At 32.0% G+C, this 19,694-nt stretch overlaps 1 protein-coding gene across 1 annotated transcript; it reads left to right on the top strand.

The window, feature by feature from the left end:
* Positions 1 to 5,057: 5,057 nt before the first annotated feature.
* LOC139528772 (uncharacterized) lies at positions 5,058 to 19,562 on the top strand. The gene is made up of 7 exons (XM_071324972.1): positions 5,058 to 5,168; positions 7,781 to 7,840; positions 9,639 to 9,759; positions 10,560 to 10,961; positions 17,094 to 17,166; positions 18,083 to 18,142; positions 19,001 to 19,562. Exons 2-7 carry the CDS (start codon positions 7,781 to 7,783, stop codon positions 19,011 to 19,013), a joined length of 729 nt encoding a protein of 242 aa, XP_071181073.1. The 5' UTR covers positions 5,058 to 5,168; the 3' UTR covers positions 19,014 to 19,562.
* Positions 19,563 to 19,694: the final 132 nt, after the last annotated feature.

The following is a 19,694-nucleotide window of genomic DNA, read 5'->3' as shown; positions in this document are numbered from 1 at the left end:
ATATGCAAATTATTCGGTTAGCGTCGTCTAGGGGTACTAATAATGGTTGGGTCGTGTACGATGATCAGTGCCGACTAAAGAAAGAGCGCTTTCCATCATCTTCCTGGGGTCTCATTGATCAGGAATTGTGGGTTTTGTGCGTGGTGACGAGGAATGTCAATCAGTCATCGTATGTAGTCATGAGCAATAGTTCCCATTCCTCCTCGGATATGACTTAAATGTATCATGACCTATACAAATTGATGTGTTCACTCGTTTTATAGCTTACTTATCGTATTCTACAATCAATACATACTTATCCGGGACTAGCCATAAACATGTATTAGTATGTGTAACTAACAAATCATGTACTTTTATAGTTTCTAAATGTTAGAGGGAGTTCGAAGGAAGAGTCCCAAATTATCAGGTATTCGCGCTCCTGTAACTTTTAAAAATTCGTTTTCTTCTCTCATTAGGAATCTAAGTTGCTCGCTTTTGCATTTATTCTTGCATTTTTTACTTTATTAAGAATAAGGGAGCCACACAATTTTAATGAATGATCTGTCATTGAAATTTTCAAATAGTAGATACGAATTGCATTTGAAGATTTGTAAATCGAAAGCTGACCAGAGAGGTACTTCAACGACTTTGGTTATTCCTCAAAGGGAAGCAGATCTTTGTCTTGTGAGCATGTTGCGTGCCTTTTCTGGGAATAACTAAAGAAGATACACTGCTTCTGACAAACCCTTGTTTTTTTCATTTTTATGGGTCTCCATTGGCTCGTTTTCAGTTTATTTCTATACTTAAGAAACCCCTTTTTTTGTGGCGTTAAAGTCCACATTCGACCACATTCGTTTAGAATAGGCGGAGCATCGCATTATAGCAGAACAGGGGCTTCTGATTCGGAAATTAAGAAAGGGGACGGGATGTTGGGTTTCTGATGCATTCACTAGTTGCATTCGGGTTTGGTAGAATTATAGATACGAAGATCTTTGAACCTGTATCTTAATATGTTTTGTAAAGGTTTAAACTGAACAGAAGGTTTAAGAATTTTTGTCATTGAAGAACCCGTTCAATTTTTTGGTCATGGGATCATCTATTGTATATTGGGCTGTCAAAAGTGTTAAGAGAAGACCAGGGGTCAAAAGCCGGGATTAAAGTCACAAGGTTATAATTTTCATTGGTATGCCCAGCGAGGAATGAAATGGAAAAAATTGTCACCTTCAGTTGAAAGAATCTTAGATGTTATTCATCTCCACAAATTTTGATCATCCATTTGGGTTCTAACGATTTGGGCTTAATCAAAGGAAAAGAGCTTATTGAGCAAATAAGGTTGGACATTATGCGATTACATGTGTTATTGCCAAATCTCTCCTTGATGTGGAGTGAAATTTTGCCTAGTAGATACAGGCACTTGGCAGAAAATCAGGTGGCTATCAATTCAACTCGTACACGAGTTAATGCAGCTGTTTGCAATATATTCATAGAGGAATTAAATCATGGCCTTGTAATTTGCCATCCAAATATAAAAGCTCAAGAAAAAGCCTTGGTCAGACATGACGGAGTGCACTTGTCAGATATAGGTAATGATGTTTTCTTTAATAATGTTCAGGGAGCTTTATAGTCGTTTGCAAGTTCGGACCGTCGAGTATTTCCTAATTGATGAGTTTGATTATCTTTCAGATGATGACTGATGTACCCATATTGACTGATGTACCAATATTCTGACTATTTTATTTATTGTGTCTGTTTCGTTAACGCATCAATGTAAGTATAACGGAATTTGATGAGACTGTCATCAAAGTGAGAGGGTTAGCGCTATAAAACCAGGTTTAATCCACCATTTTCCACATTTGAAAATGCCTGTACCAAGTCAGGAATATAACAGTTCTTGTCCATTCGTTTTTGATGCGTTTTGTTATTTGTTATTTCTCATTAGGCGCGATCTGGCAAGATGACAGGGGGGTCATGACCCTATAATTCTACGTAAGACCATATGTTAAAATATTCTCCTGTGGTACCACAGAGAAGTTGTGTTTTTTATGAACGGCTTTCTCTTGTTTACCAGAGCGGCCGATTCATCACTGTTACCAGATTTATCCTCCGAGTACCGAGGAAGCGTTTTTGAAGTTATGGCCTAGCATCAGTCTGGGTTCGTGCTCCTCGTTCACTCTACTTTTCCTTAGAGGAACTTTTGTTACTTCAATTACCAGAAGAACACCTACTTGCCAATATTAAAAATGTTGGCGGTTTGTATCGTCTTGCCAGACCTCGTTTAGTGTTTTTTTACCCTGCGGCCGATTTGATTCCACATAAGATTTCTTGAGTTATTTAGTATTAAAGAGTTTCAGAATGATCGCCTATGAGACAACTCAACTGTATAAACAGACTTGGTATTAGCATCTTATTAAGGGAACCCTACAACCTTCAACAATGAACAAAACCCTTACGATGTGCGGCCGGTTTTATTCCACACAATAGTTCTAGAGCCATTTTAATCTTTGATTAATGAAGAATGATCCTTTGCACATATTATCATAAACGAGTATAATCAAGCAGGTCCGACCATTTGGTATACAAAGCATATTCCACAAGAGGCAATTTGAAACGAAGTATTATCAGTTTGAAAAAATTAAATGCGACCATGAAACATTTACAAATATAAAAAAAAAATTAACCTTGTTTGATGTGAGATAAGACCCGTGTTGAAGACTGTATTTTGACCTATAATGGTTTACTTTTAAAAATTCTGACTTAGATGGAGAGTTGTCTCATTGGCACTCATAGAATATCTTCTGATATCTACACATAATAAGACCATATTGTAATGTAAAATACCTGCACGGAAGACGTCGACTTTCAGTTTGCATAATTAAATTATGCATTTTAATAACATTGATCAAACAGAATATGTTTATTTATAAAGAAATACTTTAGCCTTCACTGATAAATATAGTGAATGAAATATTTTATCAACTGCTTCACTATATAATTATTTGCTTATTTTTATCGTTTATCGTAACATCTTTATCATTCTGTCCTAGATTTAAAAATGAAAATCGATATTAAATAATGTCAACACATATAATGATCTGAAGAAACTGTTGTATTTAAAGATTCGAATACATAAATTTGCCAACTAATAATTTGAATGTTACCTTGATACCGCCCAAGGTTGTAAAATTGTAATATTTTTGTAAAATATAAACAAAGTTACACAAAAATGTTCACTTCAAAACTTCAATCGTTTACAAACAAGTTGTTGGAAGAGGATCTATTTATTGTTATACACTTATCTTTGCGTTTGAGTGAATTCACATTTTAAAATCAATTAAAATTATTAATCAGAAACAAGAAAACGCAATGTAGTAATGTCTTTAGTGTAATTTACCAATATTAATCATAAACAAACAGCAATAAAGATGATTTATAATTTCTAATAACAGCATGTTTTATAGATAGAAGTAAAGATAGTTTAAGTTTGTCAAAAGAAAATGAAATGAAATGTATTAAACAAGACAAACAGTAAATCGTATCGATATAATGATTGGAATAAATATCAAGAAGCTTTGAGTTTACTTTGGTTTTTTTTTTACTTTGTAATGCACTTTAACTGCTAAACAACAAGATTTATTGTAGAAAAAACCTCAAATATCAATATTTTCAATCAAGTAAATTTTGCGTATTTAGAAATTAGCTGTAGAATTATTTTTAAAATATGTATACACTCTCTGGCCTTTGTTAGTCTTGTGTTATTTTAATTTTAGTTTCTTGTGTACAATTTGGAAATTAGTATGGCGTTCATTATCACTGAACTAGTATATATTTGTTTTGGGGCAAGCTGAAGGACGCCTCCGGGTGCGGGAATTTCTCGCTACATTGAAGACCTGTTGGTGACCTTCTGTTGTGGTTTTTTTTTCTATGGTGGGGTTGTTGTCTCTTTGACACATTCCCCATTTCCATTCTCAATTTTATTTTTTATACTCTCGCATACATTTTCGAATAACATCAATCTGGATGTAGCTGCATACTCGTACTTTACATAAAGTTGATTGTTGTACAATAAGTTCCAAATGCACAAATAACAAATACGGAACTATCCGGCCATTGATGAAAAAATAAATATCCTGTTTCTTTTTATTCGTTATTTAAAAACCTAGGTGGATTAAGGGGGCAAGGGGTGCCAACCTCTTATGGTGCTACATATTTGATATATGCAGATCCTTTTAAAAAACATCAGTCCAAACGTTGGCCAACTAGACCCCCACTTTTTCAGATTTCTGGATCCGCACCTTCAAAACGTGCCATTATATAGGCGGTTTCCAAGTAAAATATATAGAGAAATACTATTCATAACCATATTAAAAAAAAAATATGAATTTTGATATTTCAAAACTTTGACGAAAAACCCGAAAATTAGAATATTAAAACCGTTTTTTTGAATTTGAATTGATTTATGTTACACGAACCGTTTGCCTTCCTAAACAAACCCGATTTTACTTCTACAACGATAGTGCATATAACTTGCTGTTTGAAATTCTTTCAGTGATAAGTTCAAATGAAAAAGAGAAGGCACATGAATGATGATGAAGATAAATGAGCAACACAAATGAAAATCCTCAAATTGCGTTCAGAATTAAAATATCTAAACTGCGTTCGTACGATATTATTGATATATATGAATCACCGATGTATAGTATATACATTATGTTGATATATAGAAAAAAATGCGAAGAACGTATTTTCTTGAAGTTTGTATTGTTAAAAAAAACTTTTGACAGATATTTTACCGTTAATTCATGTAATCGTATCATTGATTTGCAAAGACAATATACATGATATATAGGTAGAAAAAAACAAATCATTTACAACATGTACAAATAGTAGAACCATGTTTATTCTAATTTTGAAACAGATTGATGATAAGTAATTAATTCTTATATCTGATATTTTTAGATAATAATCTATTAGTAGCGTAAGATATATTTATAACTAATCATCAGGGTTAACCTAACACTTATCAATGTTATCTATAGCCACCTCTCATGTTTATGTTTAAATGTAGATCATTATGAAAAGGATATCCCATGATACCAAGAATAGTTCAAAAGGGAAGTAAATAAGAACTAAACACAAATAACTTTTTTGTTCTGTAATCGTAAACACAAAGAAAAGATTGTTTTGACAAGGTAAGTCTACCCATCCATGTAAGTATTAATATACGTCATCTTTCTAGTTGAATTAATGTATTGCATGTTTTAAATAGTTTGATTAAATTTGAGATTCCAATATATCTACAACAAAATGAAACATGTTGAATTCTGAAAACAAAACTACTACATATTCAACATTTTTTTCTCGCATAAATTTTCATTTCGTAATGTGAGCTTTATATAATTATTAATGACTTTTAAACGCATTCTGTTTTTGATTCTCTTGAAAACTCATAATATTTTGTAAAGTGAATATCAACTAGATAAAAATATGTCAGACTTTGACATAAAAAGATATAACGAACAAAATTTATTGAAACTGTATATTTCAAACAATGGCCTTCGTTGAAGTCAATTATTTGAAGCCTCTCATTTATTTATTGCAAATACTCGTTCTTCTTGTACATTTTGTAATTGACACTACATAACGATACTCAATTATCAAAGATCAGCAATTGCACTTTTATCCTGCAATTGGGTGTATTATTATAAATTAAACGCCCAACAGATATCGCAAGCATGGAATGTATTCTATACATTCGAGTACTATACAGATATCGCATTTATTAATTTAAATCTCAGTCCACAGCCGGACTTTTTATATGTATTCTTGTTGACGAGTGTTGTATAAACTTTCGTAACTGTGTATTGAATTGGCATTCCAATGACGCAATGATGTATTACTTGTCATTATATAAATTATAAATTGTGCTCAATTTTCTACGGCGCCAATCTTCAAGTATAAACTTGAAAGTGTACATGTGTAACACAAAACATAACCTTGCAACAATGTTGATAATGAATGTCACGGTCATTTCAAAATTCTGAAGCGTAGAAAAATTAAACACTTTTGTCTTAAATCGGACAATGTTTTATTGTTTTTTTGCATTTGAAAACGTATGTACCAAGTCAGGAATACGACAGTTGTTGCCCATTCGTTTGATGTATTTCATCATTTGATTTTGCCATTTGATTCGGGACTTTTCCTTAGAGTTCAGCATTATTGTCATTCTACTTTTTGATACTTTCTACTGTTTGAATTAATTGTTATGTTATAATACATAATTATCAGCTTTGAATGATATAGTATTGCTGACCGTGAGAGATTTTTTTCGGCGTATAGGTCATCACCTGATTGTAGTATTTTTGTATATATCACTACGCATGCCTTACATGTCAAATGTAAAATTTATAAAAATGTATTTGCAAAACTAATGCAATTAATGTGAGTTTGTTCTGTCTTACAAAGTTAATTGCAGGATAAAGAACATAACTGTTTAAATATCAGCTGTATTTGCTGGAACTCGCAGTACACCTGTTTCTAAGCCACGTACAAGTTCATCTAGCTCATATTTAAAGCCACTAAACAGTTATGGTATAGCTATCGTTAAATATAACGGTAGGCGAATAACTGGTCTATATAGATGAATTTTAATGTATTTTGTAACAGAAAACTGTTCATATTGAACAAATATGGAACTGCTTAAAGGGGAGGGTAACAAACGGAGCTACTTTCAATCGTAAGGCAAAAACTAAACGGAATGGTAGACGGTTTTGAGACAAAGAGTGATATTAAATATTAAAACAAAGGCGCATGGAAAATCGACATAAACGTATTACATGTAATGACCAAAAAGAAGAAGTTCACCAAGCTTTATAACGAAAAGAACGTTAAGTTAAAATGTAATAATTTAAAGGCAAATAGATGATTTCAAAAATTAAATGAAAGGCTTTTGGGATTTTCTTAGATAAAGCAAAATGACAGTGGTCCATGCAAGATAAAAATATCCTGTTAAATCAGGGGTAACAGATCACCTGAACCTTATCAAACTAATAACGCATTATCTGACCACTTTGATACAATAGGATCAATGCTTAATAGCAAAACTAATCTATTAATCGATGTTTAATCTTTGATGTAAAAACAAAATCTAATTCTTTCAAAGTACCAGGTAGAACAAGGTAGAAATTTCAACAATATTTCAGCGAATAAAAAACAGTAAAGATTGGTGCTTTGACAACATGCTAAATGAATTTAAAATATGGTGGCGATGTATTGGTTGATCACTTGTTAAACTTTTCACAAAGAAAACATACTTTGTATTCATTCTAGTTGAATTGCAAAAAATGTATAATTAAGTTAATATCCAATAAATATAGGATGATATTTATGTATATAAAGTGTATTGTAAATTTTCTGAGGACACAATTACTAGTATGAACCATATTGAAGAAAAAACTTATTACGTATTCATTCTAGTTGAATTGCAAAAAATGTATAATTAAGTTAATATCCAATAAATATAGGATGATATTTATGTATATAAAGTGTATTGTAAATTTTCTGAGGACACAATTACTAGTATGAACCATATTGAAGAAAAAACTTATTACGTGAAATTCAAAGCGACTTTCGAAACGACTAGACATAACTTAAAATTTAATACTAAATATCAATGGAATTATATTTATACCACAGTACAAGCTAGTTTACGTTCGCGTTTTACTGGTTTCCGATGTCTTAAATACATGTAATCATCTGGTAGATCTCATGTAAGAATGATACGAGTATTCCAATTTATTTTCAGATGAATAGCAGTATCGGGCTCCTTATGATAGTTGTTGTCTTCATAGCGAATAATAATAACGTAAGTATTTACATGTTTAACCCCGCCGCATTTTTGCGCCTGTCCCAAGTCAGAAGCCTCTGGCCTTTGTTAGTCTTGTATTATTTTAATTTTAGTTTCTTGTGTACAATTTGGAAATTAGTATGGCGTTCATTATCACTAAACTAGTATATATTTGTTTAGCGGCCAGCTGAAGGACGCCTCCGGGTGCGGGAATTTCTCGCTACATTGAAGACCTGTTGGTGACCTTCTGCTGTTGTTTTTTTTTCTATGGTCGGGTTGTTGTCTCTTTGGCACATTCCCCATTTCCATTCTCAATTTTATGTAATGAAAAGTGACACCGGTTCTATGAATTTCAGAAACATTTTATGGAAGCTTATCATTAATCAGGAAATATTATCTACACTAAGATTTCTTTTTCGTTTTCCGAAGAGTGTTAATTGATTATATAAGTATTATTTTTATTTGACTTCAAAATTTTGCGGCCGAATAATGATATGGCGATGTCGTCGTCGAGGTCTTCCGAAAACATTTGGTTTCCAGACAAAACTTGAGAATAAGTGTATGAAACTTGTACCACACTGGTCTAACCGCAAAAGAAAGGTTGTGATTGATATTCAATGGTTATTGAACATACTATTGAGGAATATGTGGCAAACAAGGGAAATAAAAAGTACATTTGTGTTTTTTATGGACAACAACAACTATAAGTGCATGCATATCTATGAAATTTTCAGGAAAATAACGTCAGTATGAGTATATGGATCTTTTTGAATTTGTTCCACAACGGTTTCACGCTATAAAGGGATTGTTTGGATTGATTTTTTGGGTGTGGACCCTAACTGCTTTGAATTGTGGCCAAATGGGTTGAAAAATGTTCTTATATGAATAGTTTGTTCATGACCACCTATAAAGGGTCTAACTCAAAGTTTTGAATTCCCATGATTCTTCAATGTGCCGAAACTATCATGTATTTATATGTTGAATGTTGTGCCCCATTTTCAAATCAAGCCAAATAAAGGTCCAAATGGTCCCATATTTATTTATTTTGTATTTCAACAAATTGAATTCTTGATGTTTATTGAGATGCTGAATCTAATCTTGTATTTATATTTTTGATTGTGGACCCTTTTCTAATTGAAATATTAAGATATAAAAAGACAAATATTTTAGTATTTTTGTTTTTTTAAATTGAACATTTGGTTTTTTTTATATGCACAATTTAAATACATCTTTATAAATTAGTTTTCGTCCCCTATTTTTAACCATTTGGATCTATTGACGATTTTGTATCAATGGTAATTTATATTGATAATAAAGATTTATAATAAAAATATTCACGACATGCTAATAATTACGATGATTTATTTTCATCAAGAAACTATTAAACTAGAATAATTTTTGTCTAATTTCTGCCTACTTTATATATTTTTTTTTAATTACGATAATGGACTTATAAGGGCAAAAGTAGTATACTTCCGTTCAACACTAAACTGCAACAAAAACAAACGATAAAAACGCAAAGCGGACTATTTGATAACAACTGATGTATGCCTGACTTGGTATATTACATTAACAGAAAAATGGTGGGTTAAACCTGGTTATGGCTAGCCAAACCCATAACTTACAAGGGTTCAAACCGTTATGCTCTAAATCGGTATGCATTTTAATCTATTTCCTATTTTAGGAGGTATTTTACTTCATTTCGACTATACATTGGTACCTTTTTATTGTCAAATTGATGTTCACTGTAACTAAATATGATTACTTTTTACCTATCACTACGATTTAATTTTGTGTCAATTAATTTTTGGTGTAGAGTGTAAATGCTTGCACAACAGACGAATTCGAGTGCGCAAATGGAAATTGTATCGATAAAAGATACAGATGCGACAATAGTTTTGAATGTAGCTTACCAGATACCTCCGATGAGGAAAATTGTAAGTATATTTCACATGTTCAAGTAAAAATTATATATAGACAACAACAGCTTACTGATGACCTAATAAATTTATAACAACTCCAAACGCATAAAAACCGAGTGTCTCGACAGGGTAAATAAAGGCAACAGTAGTATAACGATGTTCGAAAGTCATATATCGATTAAGAGAAAACAAATCCGGATTACAAACTAAAACTGAGGTAAACACATCGACTATAAGTGTCTTGTGCTTTTATGATATTCTTCTTAAATTTCAATATTTTTGTATTGAATTTTGTCAAAAACAAAGATTGTGTCATCCATTCAAGGTGCATAGGAATTTTCTGTTCACTGCCCATTTGTTTACTCTTTTCCTAGATGTTTATTTAAAGTGAAATTTCTGCTTTATGCAACCATAAGGATGGATACAATAGTGCAAATAAGGGAACTGCGAAATCTCGTAGAGAATCTTTAATGTCAATCATTTTTTCAGAGTTGATGTTGCTCAATCTAAAGTATCTGTATATTATTTTATTGCCTGTTGTTTGTTGTTTATCTTTTTCCTTTTGTTTATTTATTTTTTCATTGCTAAAATAGAACAAAATGTATCCTCTGTTTAAAAATCAACATCTGTAATCTCACTTCTTACCAGTTTGTTATACTATATAGATGATATGTACAAATTGTAATGATAGATTCCATATCAAATAAGATTTATATTCATAAATTCATAAATTCCATTAGTCGTTAAAAAAGGACACTGTCTTACAATATTCTTTTCAAGTTTATTAAAATTATTTACATTAATCTTATATATAGGTACAGTTATTCAAGCATGCCCTGAAGGAACTTATAAATGTGAGACAGGCGAATGTGTTAACAATCGAACGGAATGTCCAATAGTGATACCAGTAGTATTGTTGTCTTCTACCATTGCAGTCGATATTCAATCTTCGTTTGTGTCACCAACTACAAATTCAAAGTTGATATCAGCTACCAGTCATTACAATACGAATACATTACTGAGTTCTGGTTTATCGTCAACAGTAATACATAATTTACAGTCATCGTCAGCTTTTATACCATCAACAGTTTCAATAGAACCAACAACAACGCATTATTCTTATCAGACCTCTGTTATACAAACAACACTAACATCACCAGTAAAGACACCCCCAAAAGACGATCAAACACCCGATGAGGAAAGTAATAAGTTGTTATGTAAGTTTCATAGTAATTTGATAACGATCATAAATATCAAATGTCATAGGAATTAAAATAAGTATTTCATATTTTAGAATAATGAAAAGATTCATCCTAAAATGTTTTAAACATTGATATTCTATATTACGTTCTTTGATTGTACATATTGATAGTTTCCTAAGAAACTGATTTACGAAAAACTGAAGCCCTGTATGTTATTGTTTGATGATGTTATTTAATGCGTATAAATTATATATAAGTGTTATTACTTTCTTAGATAAAATGGTCGCATGTAAATAAAGGCAACAGTAGTATACCGCTGTTCAAAACTCATAAATCCATGGACAAAAAACAAAATCGGGGTAACAAACTAAAACTGAGGGAAACGCATTAAATATAAGAGGAGAACAACGACACAACATTAAAATGTAACACACACAGAAACGGACTAAGCATTAGACAAAATCCTATGAGAATAATAAATATAACATCAAAACCAAAAACATGAATTTGGGATAGATAAGTACCGTGACACGTCTTATAGTAATGTGAATTCACACTCAAAAATAAGAGAAAACAAACGACGCAACGGAAACACAAAGTTAAATTGTAACACACACAGAAACGAACTATAATATAACAATGGCCATATTCCTGCCTTGGTACAGGACATTTTTAAAGGAAAAAATGGTGGGTTGAACCTGGTTTTGTGGCATGCCAAACTTCGCACTTTAATGGCGATGTTATATTTAACATTAAAATGACAACATAATATTACAGGACTACAATACAAATAAATAGGAGAACGTATTATGCAAAGAAAGACATGAATAATAGATAACAACATGCATCAGAATAAGAATTTAATCACTTTTTGTATAATCTCAGACACTACAGAAACAACCTCTGATATACAGTTATGTATCAAAGACCGATTAAATTTTAAAAAAGATGTCTTCCCCAAATATACAAAGTATAAGATGTTTGGCGTACAATTCGAGGCATTTCAATTATTTTTCAAAGCAAAATATCAAATCTTAGATCATTTTTTTTTTTTTACAAGATGGATCGTTTATATAAATATGCAGTGCTTGATTTCCATTGCGTACATTCTAGATAAATAAATTGAATGCAAACTACGGTTCCTTATTTGTGCATTGTGATTAAAAATTCGTATGTATCATTACTTTCATTTGTTTACAACTCTGTGTTGTATTATTCTGGTCGTACTATTGCAAATATAAAATTTCATGACTGTATCATGTGTTTCCATTAGTTTACCATAGAACTGGTCCGAGACCACAATTATTTCGTAGTGCATTTCTTTTAGAACATAAATAAAAATAAAAAAAATCCCACCTGCGCTTTCTCAAAGAAACGTTTACAGTGTGTTGTACTACTTTTGGGACAAATTATATCAAAATTATAGAAAACTTAATCGTCTCTAACTCAAAATATGGACAATTTTATGTTAAGGGCGTCTTGAAATTTTTTGACAGCTTCAGAAGTGCTAATTTTAAACCTTTTTCAGCTGGACCAAATCACTACTTTCCTGGGCCAAGACCACAATTAATGACCCCGCTTTACGTTGTACACGAATATAGTTCCTTTTAATTAGAGTGTATTTTTCCTTAATTTTTTTTCTTTCCCTTCCTCACTCATTTCTTAGATTTTTTTTGGTGGAAATGAAAGAAGAGAGGTGAAATAAATTTTTGGATGTTGTATTTTAACTAATTTTGATTTGGAATGAGTGATTAGGCCAAGTGCAAAAAGATAATATTTACAGTTTTCGGAACATCTCTTGACTTGTCAATAGGGGTGTGGATGTGTATTGGCTAAATTTGTAAAAGTGATTGTTACAATCTTTCTGAATTTTGGATATATATTTGGACTAGGACTATACATTACACACACAAAAAAATGGACAAAAGTGCATGGTGCAATTTTTTTAATGATGCAAAAGGTTATAAAGAACTGATAGAGGAATTAATTGTGGTCTGTGGCCTCCTTTAAAATTCTGGACCCAAATTTTTTTACAGTGTAATTTCACCCCCTACTTGGAATTTGAGGCATTAAACATGGAGAAATAAATTTGGAAGGGGTATAAAAATTAATGGCAAGTAACCCACTGTCAACACTAGAGACTATATTTGTGAACAACGAAAATCAAAGGACGACAACGGTGGTCTCGGACCAACTATCACATTGTTAGGTTTGAAATTAATGGTAAACCCTAGTTTTTAGTGTTTTAATGTCCTATGTTGTCGTTTTAATTTATTGACATAACTGCACGACTCGTTTCTCAATTGACAGTAGTAAAATAATCGTTGTAAAAAATCCTGCTAATTTTTTGTAAAGACGGTTTTAATTTTGCAGTGTTGCGAGAGTTTATGTTCTATTTTGAAGGCAATTGTAGTGACCTGCAATACAAAAACCGTTCCATTGAGTTTAGTTATATGTCTTGTGTTTCTGTCTCTGACCTAGGTTTTCTGTATTTGGCATGTGCAGTGCATCATGACATAAGACATTGTTACATGTACCATGATGCACTTTCGTGCATGACTGCTGTGAATATTTTTGACATGGAACTATTGACCAGAATATGACTTTTTGACTCTTGACCTATGCACGTTGGGTGTGTCATCGGCATACAGTGTGTATATTACCTTGACCTCAAAATATAATTTTCAATTGACCTTGCTTCTGAATATATGGCATATAGATGTATTGTCATAGGATGGTGAGTCTAGTGGCAATAGAAACTTCATGTGAGCTTGACCTTTGCCCTCAAAGTACAACTTGTATATTTTGTTTGAATTAAATGGTGCATTGTCTGATTGGCACTCAAACCACATCTTCTTATATCTATTTTAGATATAAAGATATATTTGTTAGTTTTGTGTAGCACGATGACCCTTTTCTCAAAATCTGCGTTGCGTTTTTTTTTATAAGGAACTCTTGACCAGACTATGACATTTTGACTCTTGACCTATGTATATTGGGTGCGTCTCTTGGTATGATTACCCTGACGACATGTCAGGAGTCTGTTTTTTGTTGATCTTGTATGTTTTTAATTGTAAGTTCAGTTTTATGTTTTGGAGTATGAACTAGTACACACTTTGTTTAGGGACCATCTGAGGCCCGCCTCCGGTCCGGGAATTTTTACGCTTTGTTGAAGACCCATTGGTGGCCTTCGACTCCTTTCTGCTCTTTTGTCATGTTACTGTCTCTTATACACATTCTACATATTCAGTCTCAATTTTTAAGAATGTTTGGTTCAAATGAAAACTTAATCCTTTAATTCCGTGAAAAAAATTGAGTGGGTCTCATTTTGGTCTAAGCATGACGCGGGATTGCTGACTTTTTGTAAGCGTGACACGTGAAAGTCAAATTGTTGTGTCGTGAAAACGGGAATTGAAGTCTAGCGGGACACTGGAATTTAAAAAAAAATGAAAATTGCTTACGTACAAGTAAGCGGGATACGGGAATCCGACAAAACAGTAAGCGGGATCCGGGATCAGAACCCCCAACGAGACCCCCATTAGAGAGAACATTTACTGCTTTAGTAAACGTAGCACCATGTGCTGCCAGTTGTGATAGATAATACAAAATGTTTTAATCATTTTACCTTAGATTTCATTTCATTTTATGGACATGCAGATATGGATAGTCTGTTTTTACATCTTAAATTCACACAGAAGGTATACGCATATCAATAAACTGAACTCAATGCAAAGAACCTTTAAAATACACTTAGACAGAGAGCTCAATCTAGTGAAACACTTTGTTATACTGGTCACATGTAACTTGAAATATCACTGTCTGTTACCAGACTGCACCGAGATCCTGAAAAAAATATGCAAGTTAATTCTAGAAGTAGAATTCAATGGAAGTAAATAAGCTGCTTACTTAAATAAATGTAAAGTATGTCAATGGGCCACAGATGCCCCTGCCTGTGAAAAAACATGAGTAAACTTCCACATATAGATGCAGGATTCACGTTATTTTGACCGTTTTGTGACCATTAGCATTGTGTATAAGTTTCAAAAAATTTGGTTAAGGCAAACTAAAGTTGAAGGATTTAGCATTTTTCCTATCTAAAGACGCCGTGTTGACATTTGTATCATTGGTACTCGTACCACATCTTCTTACATATAATGACTCACGAACAGTAAAAGTGACGCAACCAAATATCGAACTTCATAGATATGTGTTATGGGGTAATAAGCATTGCGTATAAGGTTTATAACGTTTGATTGAGTCAAACTTTTTTAAGAGAACGGAAACGAAAAATTCAGCATTTTCTATGTTTTTATGGGGACAAGAATACTCATAAACGGTAAAAGTGACGCTTCCAAATTTCAAATTTTATTTTGTGTTGTGTTATAATAAGCATTGTACCAGGTTAGGGGGATGGTGTGGATCCCGCCTTATTCGGTATGCATGTGCCTGTCGCAAGTCAGGAGCCTGTAATTGTTGTTTTCGTTTGTTTATGTGTAACATATTTGTTTTTCGTTCATTTTTTGTACATAAATTAGGCCGTTAGCTCTCTCGTTTGAATTAATTACCTTGTCATTTCGTTGCCTTTTATAGCTGACTATTGTGTATGGACATTGCTCATTGTTGAAGGCCGTATGGTGACATTTAGTTGTTTATTTATGAGTCATTTGGTCTCTTTTGGAGAGTCTCATTGACACTCATGCCACATTTTCTTTTTTATATTGTGTATAAGATTTGTAGTATTTCCTAATTTTGGTTGAGGCAAACTAAAGTTAGGAGAACGGGACTCTTTTTTTGGAACGTTCGGGAAGGACGGACTAGGGTAACACCTTATGCCTCTTCACTACGGCACCAACACAGAAGTTCTGACTATTGTGCTGGTAATACTCATCCCATTAACCCACACACACAATTTTATTTATAAAAATATTTAATCTTTATTTTGATTTCTTTTCTTTTTGTGCCGAATGATTATATGCATTCCCTTCACAAGGAGTCTCAAATTTAACAAATTTATTGTACATATACATTTTTGTAATATTTTATAGCTTATTTTTCAACTAATGAAAGCTTACAAATCTCTTTCTTTTTATATGTCTTTTAACATTTTGTTTTGAACAAAACGATTTTTTACAGATATTACTCGATTTAATTCATTTGACTGGGCGGAGTTTAACCGGTTCGCTCATAATAAACCAGTCCATCTATTGATAGGTGTTTTAGGACAAACTCATCAATGAAATGTACAGTCATTCTTTTGTAAATTCCTTTGATGACACTGATGGGTTATTAGAAATCAGTAATTATCATAACGGCAATCATCCTTATCACACACATCTTCAAATAGACTGTCCTTAGCAAATTAAAACGTAAGCTCCGCCCGATCAGTTGAAATAACATTGGTTATACTTCACATGTATTTCTTTCAATCTGGCATTATTACAAAGCCAATTTAATAAAATTCAGTCGAACTTGAAAATAAATATGCAATCATTCAAATATATATGCGAGTCGTTAACTGGTCAAGTGGCTAGATGCACATATCGTCGGTCAATTGAACGACATGTCCTAATTGGGTGGTTTTAAAACTTCTAGAAATATTAACGGAAATAAGGAATGAGTAAAGGAAAAGAAAAGAAAACAGAACGACTGAAATTAAATAAAAAGGATGTTCGATATACTGTAAATTTCGTTTAATTTTTAAATCTAAACTATGCTTTATTTCTATCTTGTTTCTTAATGAAAATAATTAAAAGAGAAGATAAATACCTTACAGCTTCCTTTACCGCCGATGCTGAAATGTTTAATGTTATTAAACAATTTTAGCGTCTTTGACCTACTTTATCTTGTTATTCGGATACTTGCAGTTATCTTCTCCAAGTTCAACGCGAACATTAGAATGATCTAGAATATAACCCATATGGAACCAAGAAGTTGGGTTGTTATAACCAAACAACACGGATGTTGAACCAGTTACCATGGTTTTAAACCATAGAACCAAGGTTCAGAACCAAAAAACCCAGATGGAACCAAGGTTTAGAACCAGAGTGCCCGGATCGAACCTAATTGCATTCAGAATTCTCATGACTTTTTATACCTTGTATATTTATATATAAAGGATATTTTTATTATAAATATTTTGCTTTTCAGATTTATTATTTCTCTTGCTTTTATTGGTTCTATTGATTGTCGTTGTCGTATGGAGATACAGAATAAAAATGAGGTAAATAAATTGATCTCATAAGAGATTTTCCTTTGATTTTTCCATATCATAATTAACGGCAGTAGTACCTGAATAATTCGTATACATGTGTATATTGTTTTTGGAAGTTAAAAGATTAAACAGACCATTAAGTTTAGTACCTGAAATTTTCAAAACAAAATAACATATGAGACAACACAAAAAGAACGGGTATATACCGAAAACAATAAAATTAGTCAGAAAAGATTGGTCATAATTACACAACCTATAATCAGGAAAATTAAGTTAAAATCGAAAGGATTAAATATATATGCGGCCCTTCGTAACATATATACATGAAATACTAGCAAAAGGTATTAGATGTTCATCATAAAAAACTGCTGAAAGTTAATTCTAATGTTAAAATGTTATAATGTTATAAGTTATAATGCGTCAAATATTGTAGTTCTTATTATTTGGACAGTATGTGGGATATTAATCTCCCTCCGATGATAACAAAATTTACGAAAACCCATGTTAACAACAAAAACCGCTTGTATTGTATGTTTTCTATCAAAATGAAACTTTTAAATTGCAGTGTGGAATACACAAATACCCATTTTGTTAAAACCAGAGTGTTGTAACGTAACTGCACTTTAATAACTATCATCACTTGTGTATATAGATTTAATGACTATATATCTTTTTTCATATGTTAACCTGATAGTAATTTTTCTTCTTTAATTATTGGTATCTTAGAGTCCTTAGTTAGCGCATCAAGCATTTTCCAAGCATGACCTTACATTTTGTTTATGTGAAATTTAAATGTAATTGCGCATGTAAAGATCAGTTTCAATCGAAACGGAAATAAAAACACAAAATATTGCAATATAAAGAGATGTTCTGTATATGAATCAATATGTTTTTACAAATGTATTTATCTTTTTTTTTTGTCTAGAAGCATGATCTACAAAGTAACAAGGAGGGGAAAACATTATCATGATGCTTCGAGGAATAGGTATGCAGTGTGATTCATTATATTTTCGATTACTAATGTCATTAGAATATATTAGAACTTTAAACACAGTCCGTAGTGGATACGTATGTAATTTACCTTCCACATTGTTGGTTTTTTTTGTATTGTGGTATCCGTAATTAAACTGTAAAATTGCCAGTGTGAAATATCTGTTGCATCTTTTAGAAATGCCTTTATTATCATCTGACCGTTTCATTCTATGTCAACCAATACTGTTCTACCATCTCAGTCAATCATTATATACAGGCAAAGACAGAAGAATGACTTTTTTATTCTTATTGCTCTTTGATTTGTGTTTTAATTCCTATTTAATTACTGACTTACATGAAACGTGATTTATCAAACGATCGAAATAGTTGTACAGTACTGGAGGTCATTAGATGTCAGACAGATACTTTTTTAGATCAACCAAATCATGATGGCGTCCGTAAAACTTTCGAAAGTTGAATTCGATTTTATCACAGAGAACCCTTAGTTCAATAGCTAACTTTTAAACAGCAATCCTATATCATGGAATTCATAATAAAAATATAAGCTCTGAAATCTCATATCAACTTTTGGAAATATAAACCATGCATGTATGCAGACGCTGCTGAAATGTTTCTACATAGAAAATGAATGATCACAATTGGAATCTGAACACAGCTTTTTGTCGTAAAATGTGTTCTTTTGTTTGTAAGAAAAATGTCTCCAGTCAAATAATATATAAAAATCTATGTATTAACGGCTTCAAAAAGTATAAGTATCATAAACGAAACTGTCTTGTTGCATGACTAACTTAAATTGATGATTTGACAGATGTTCATGTCAATTCTAACGTTGTTTTTTTTTTTTTTGCAGGGAGATGCATTAGGGAGTAAGATAAACTATGAGAAAAATGGTTTCCCTGAATCCACAATAGTCGAACAGACCATTTGAACAAATCCTTGAAATTGAACTTTAAAGTATTTATCCTCTGTATAGCATTAATGTAACGGCATACTATAGAGTTACAGTGAAGGCTATGACGTTGCTAACGTAAATGTTGTTTTTTTTTCTCAGCGTCAAAATTTGATACCTCGGGTTAGGATTCATTTCCAACTGGATTTTATCCTTCAGACTGATTTAACTGGTAAGCCTCTTTTTCAAAATGACACTTGTCTTGATATTGTATGAGAAATTGTTTTTGCCAATTTTTACGAAGAAGTTATATATGAATTTTTTTTAAAAAGAAAAATATACAGAGAAAGATGTTGTTCTTTGACTAAAATCTTAAATCTTGAAAGTGTGAAACCAAAATGGATATTTCGAAATATTGGTACACACAATAAAGCACAGTTATGTGCTCCTTACATATATTCTGCGCCAACTGAGTTATCAGGAGGAAAGATTAAAAAGGACACTTCCAAAATTTTATGGACACCATCACATATAAGCGGGCTGTATGTTTGGCTAGCAATAAAACCAGTATCAGCCCACAATATTTTTTCTCAAAATTTCCTGTACAGATTCAAAAATACAAATGCATGGAAATTGATATCAAGTAGTTTCTTTG

This window comes from Mytilus edulis, chromosome 6 (assembly GCF_963676685.1).
Source record: "Mytilus edulis chromosome 6, xbMytEdul2.2, whole genome shotgun sequence".
NCBI lineage: Eukaryota > Metazoa > Mollusca > Bivalvia > Mytilida > Mytilidae > Mytilus > Mytilus edulis.
Note: the sequence above shows the minus strand (reverse complement) of the source record. Positions and strands in the feature narration are given on the sequence as shown.

Coding starts and splice junctions, on each gene's coding strand:
- LOC139528772 (XM_071324972.1), top strand. CDS start 7,781: ATGAATAGCAGTATCGGGCTCCTTATGATAGTTGTTGTCTTCATAGCG. Junction 9,760..10,559: donor TACCTCCGATGAGGAAAATT/GTAAGTATATTT, acceptor TCTTATATATAG/GTACAGTTATTCAAGCATGC. Junction 17,167..18,082: donor AGATACAGAATAAAAATGAG/GTAAATAAATTG, acceptor TTTTTTGTCTAG/AAGCATGATCTACAAAGTAA.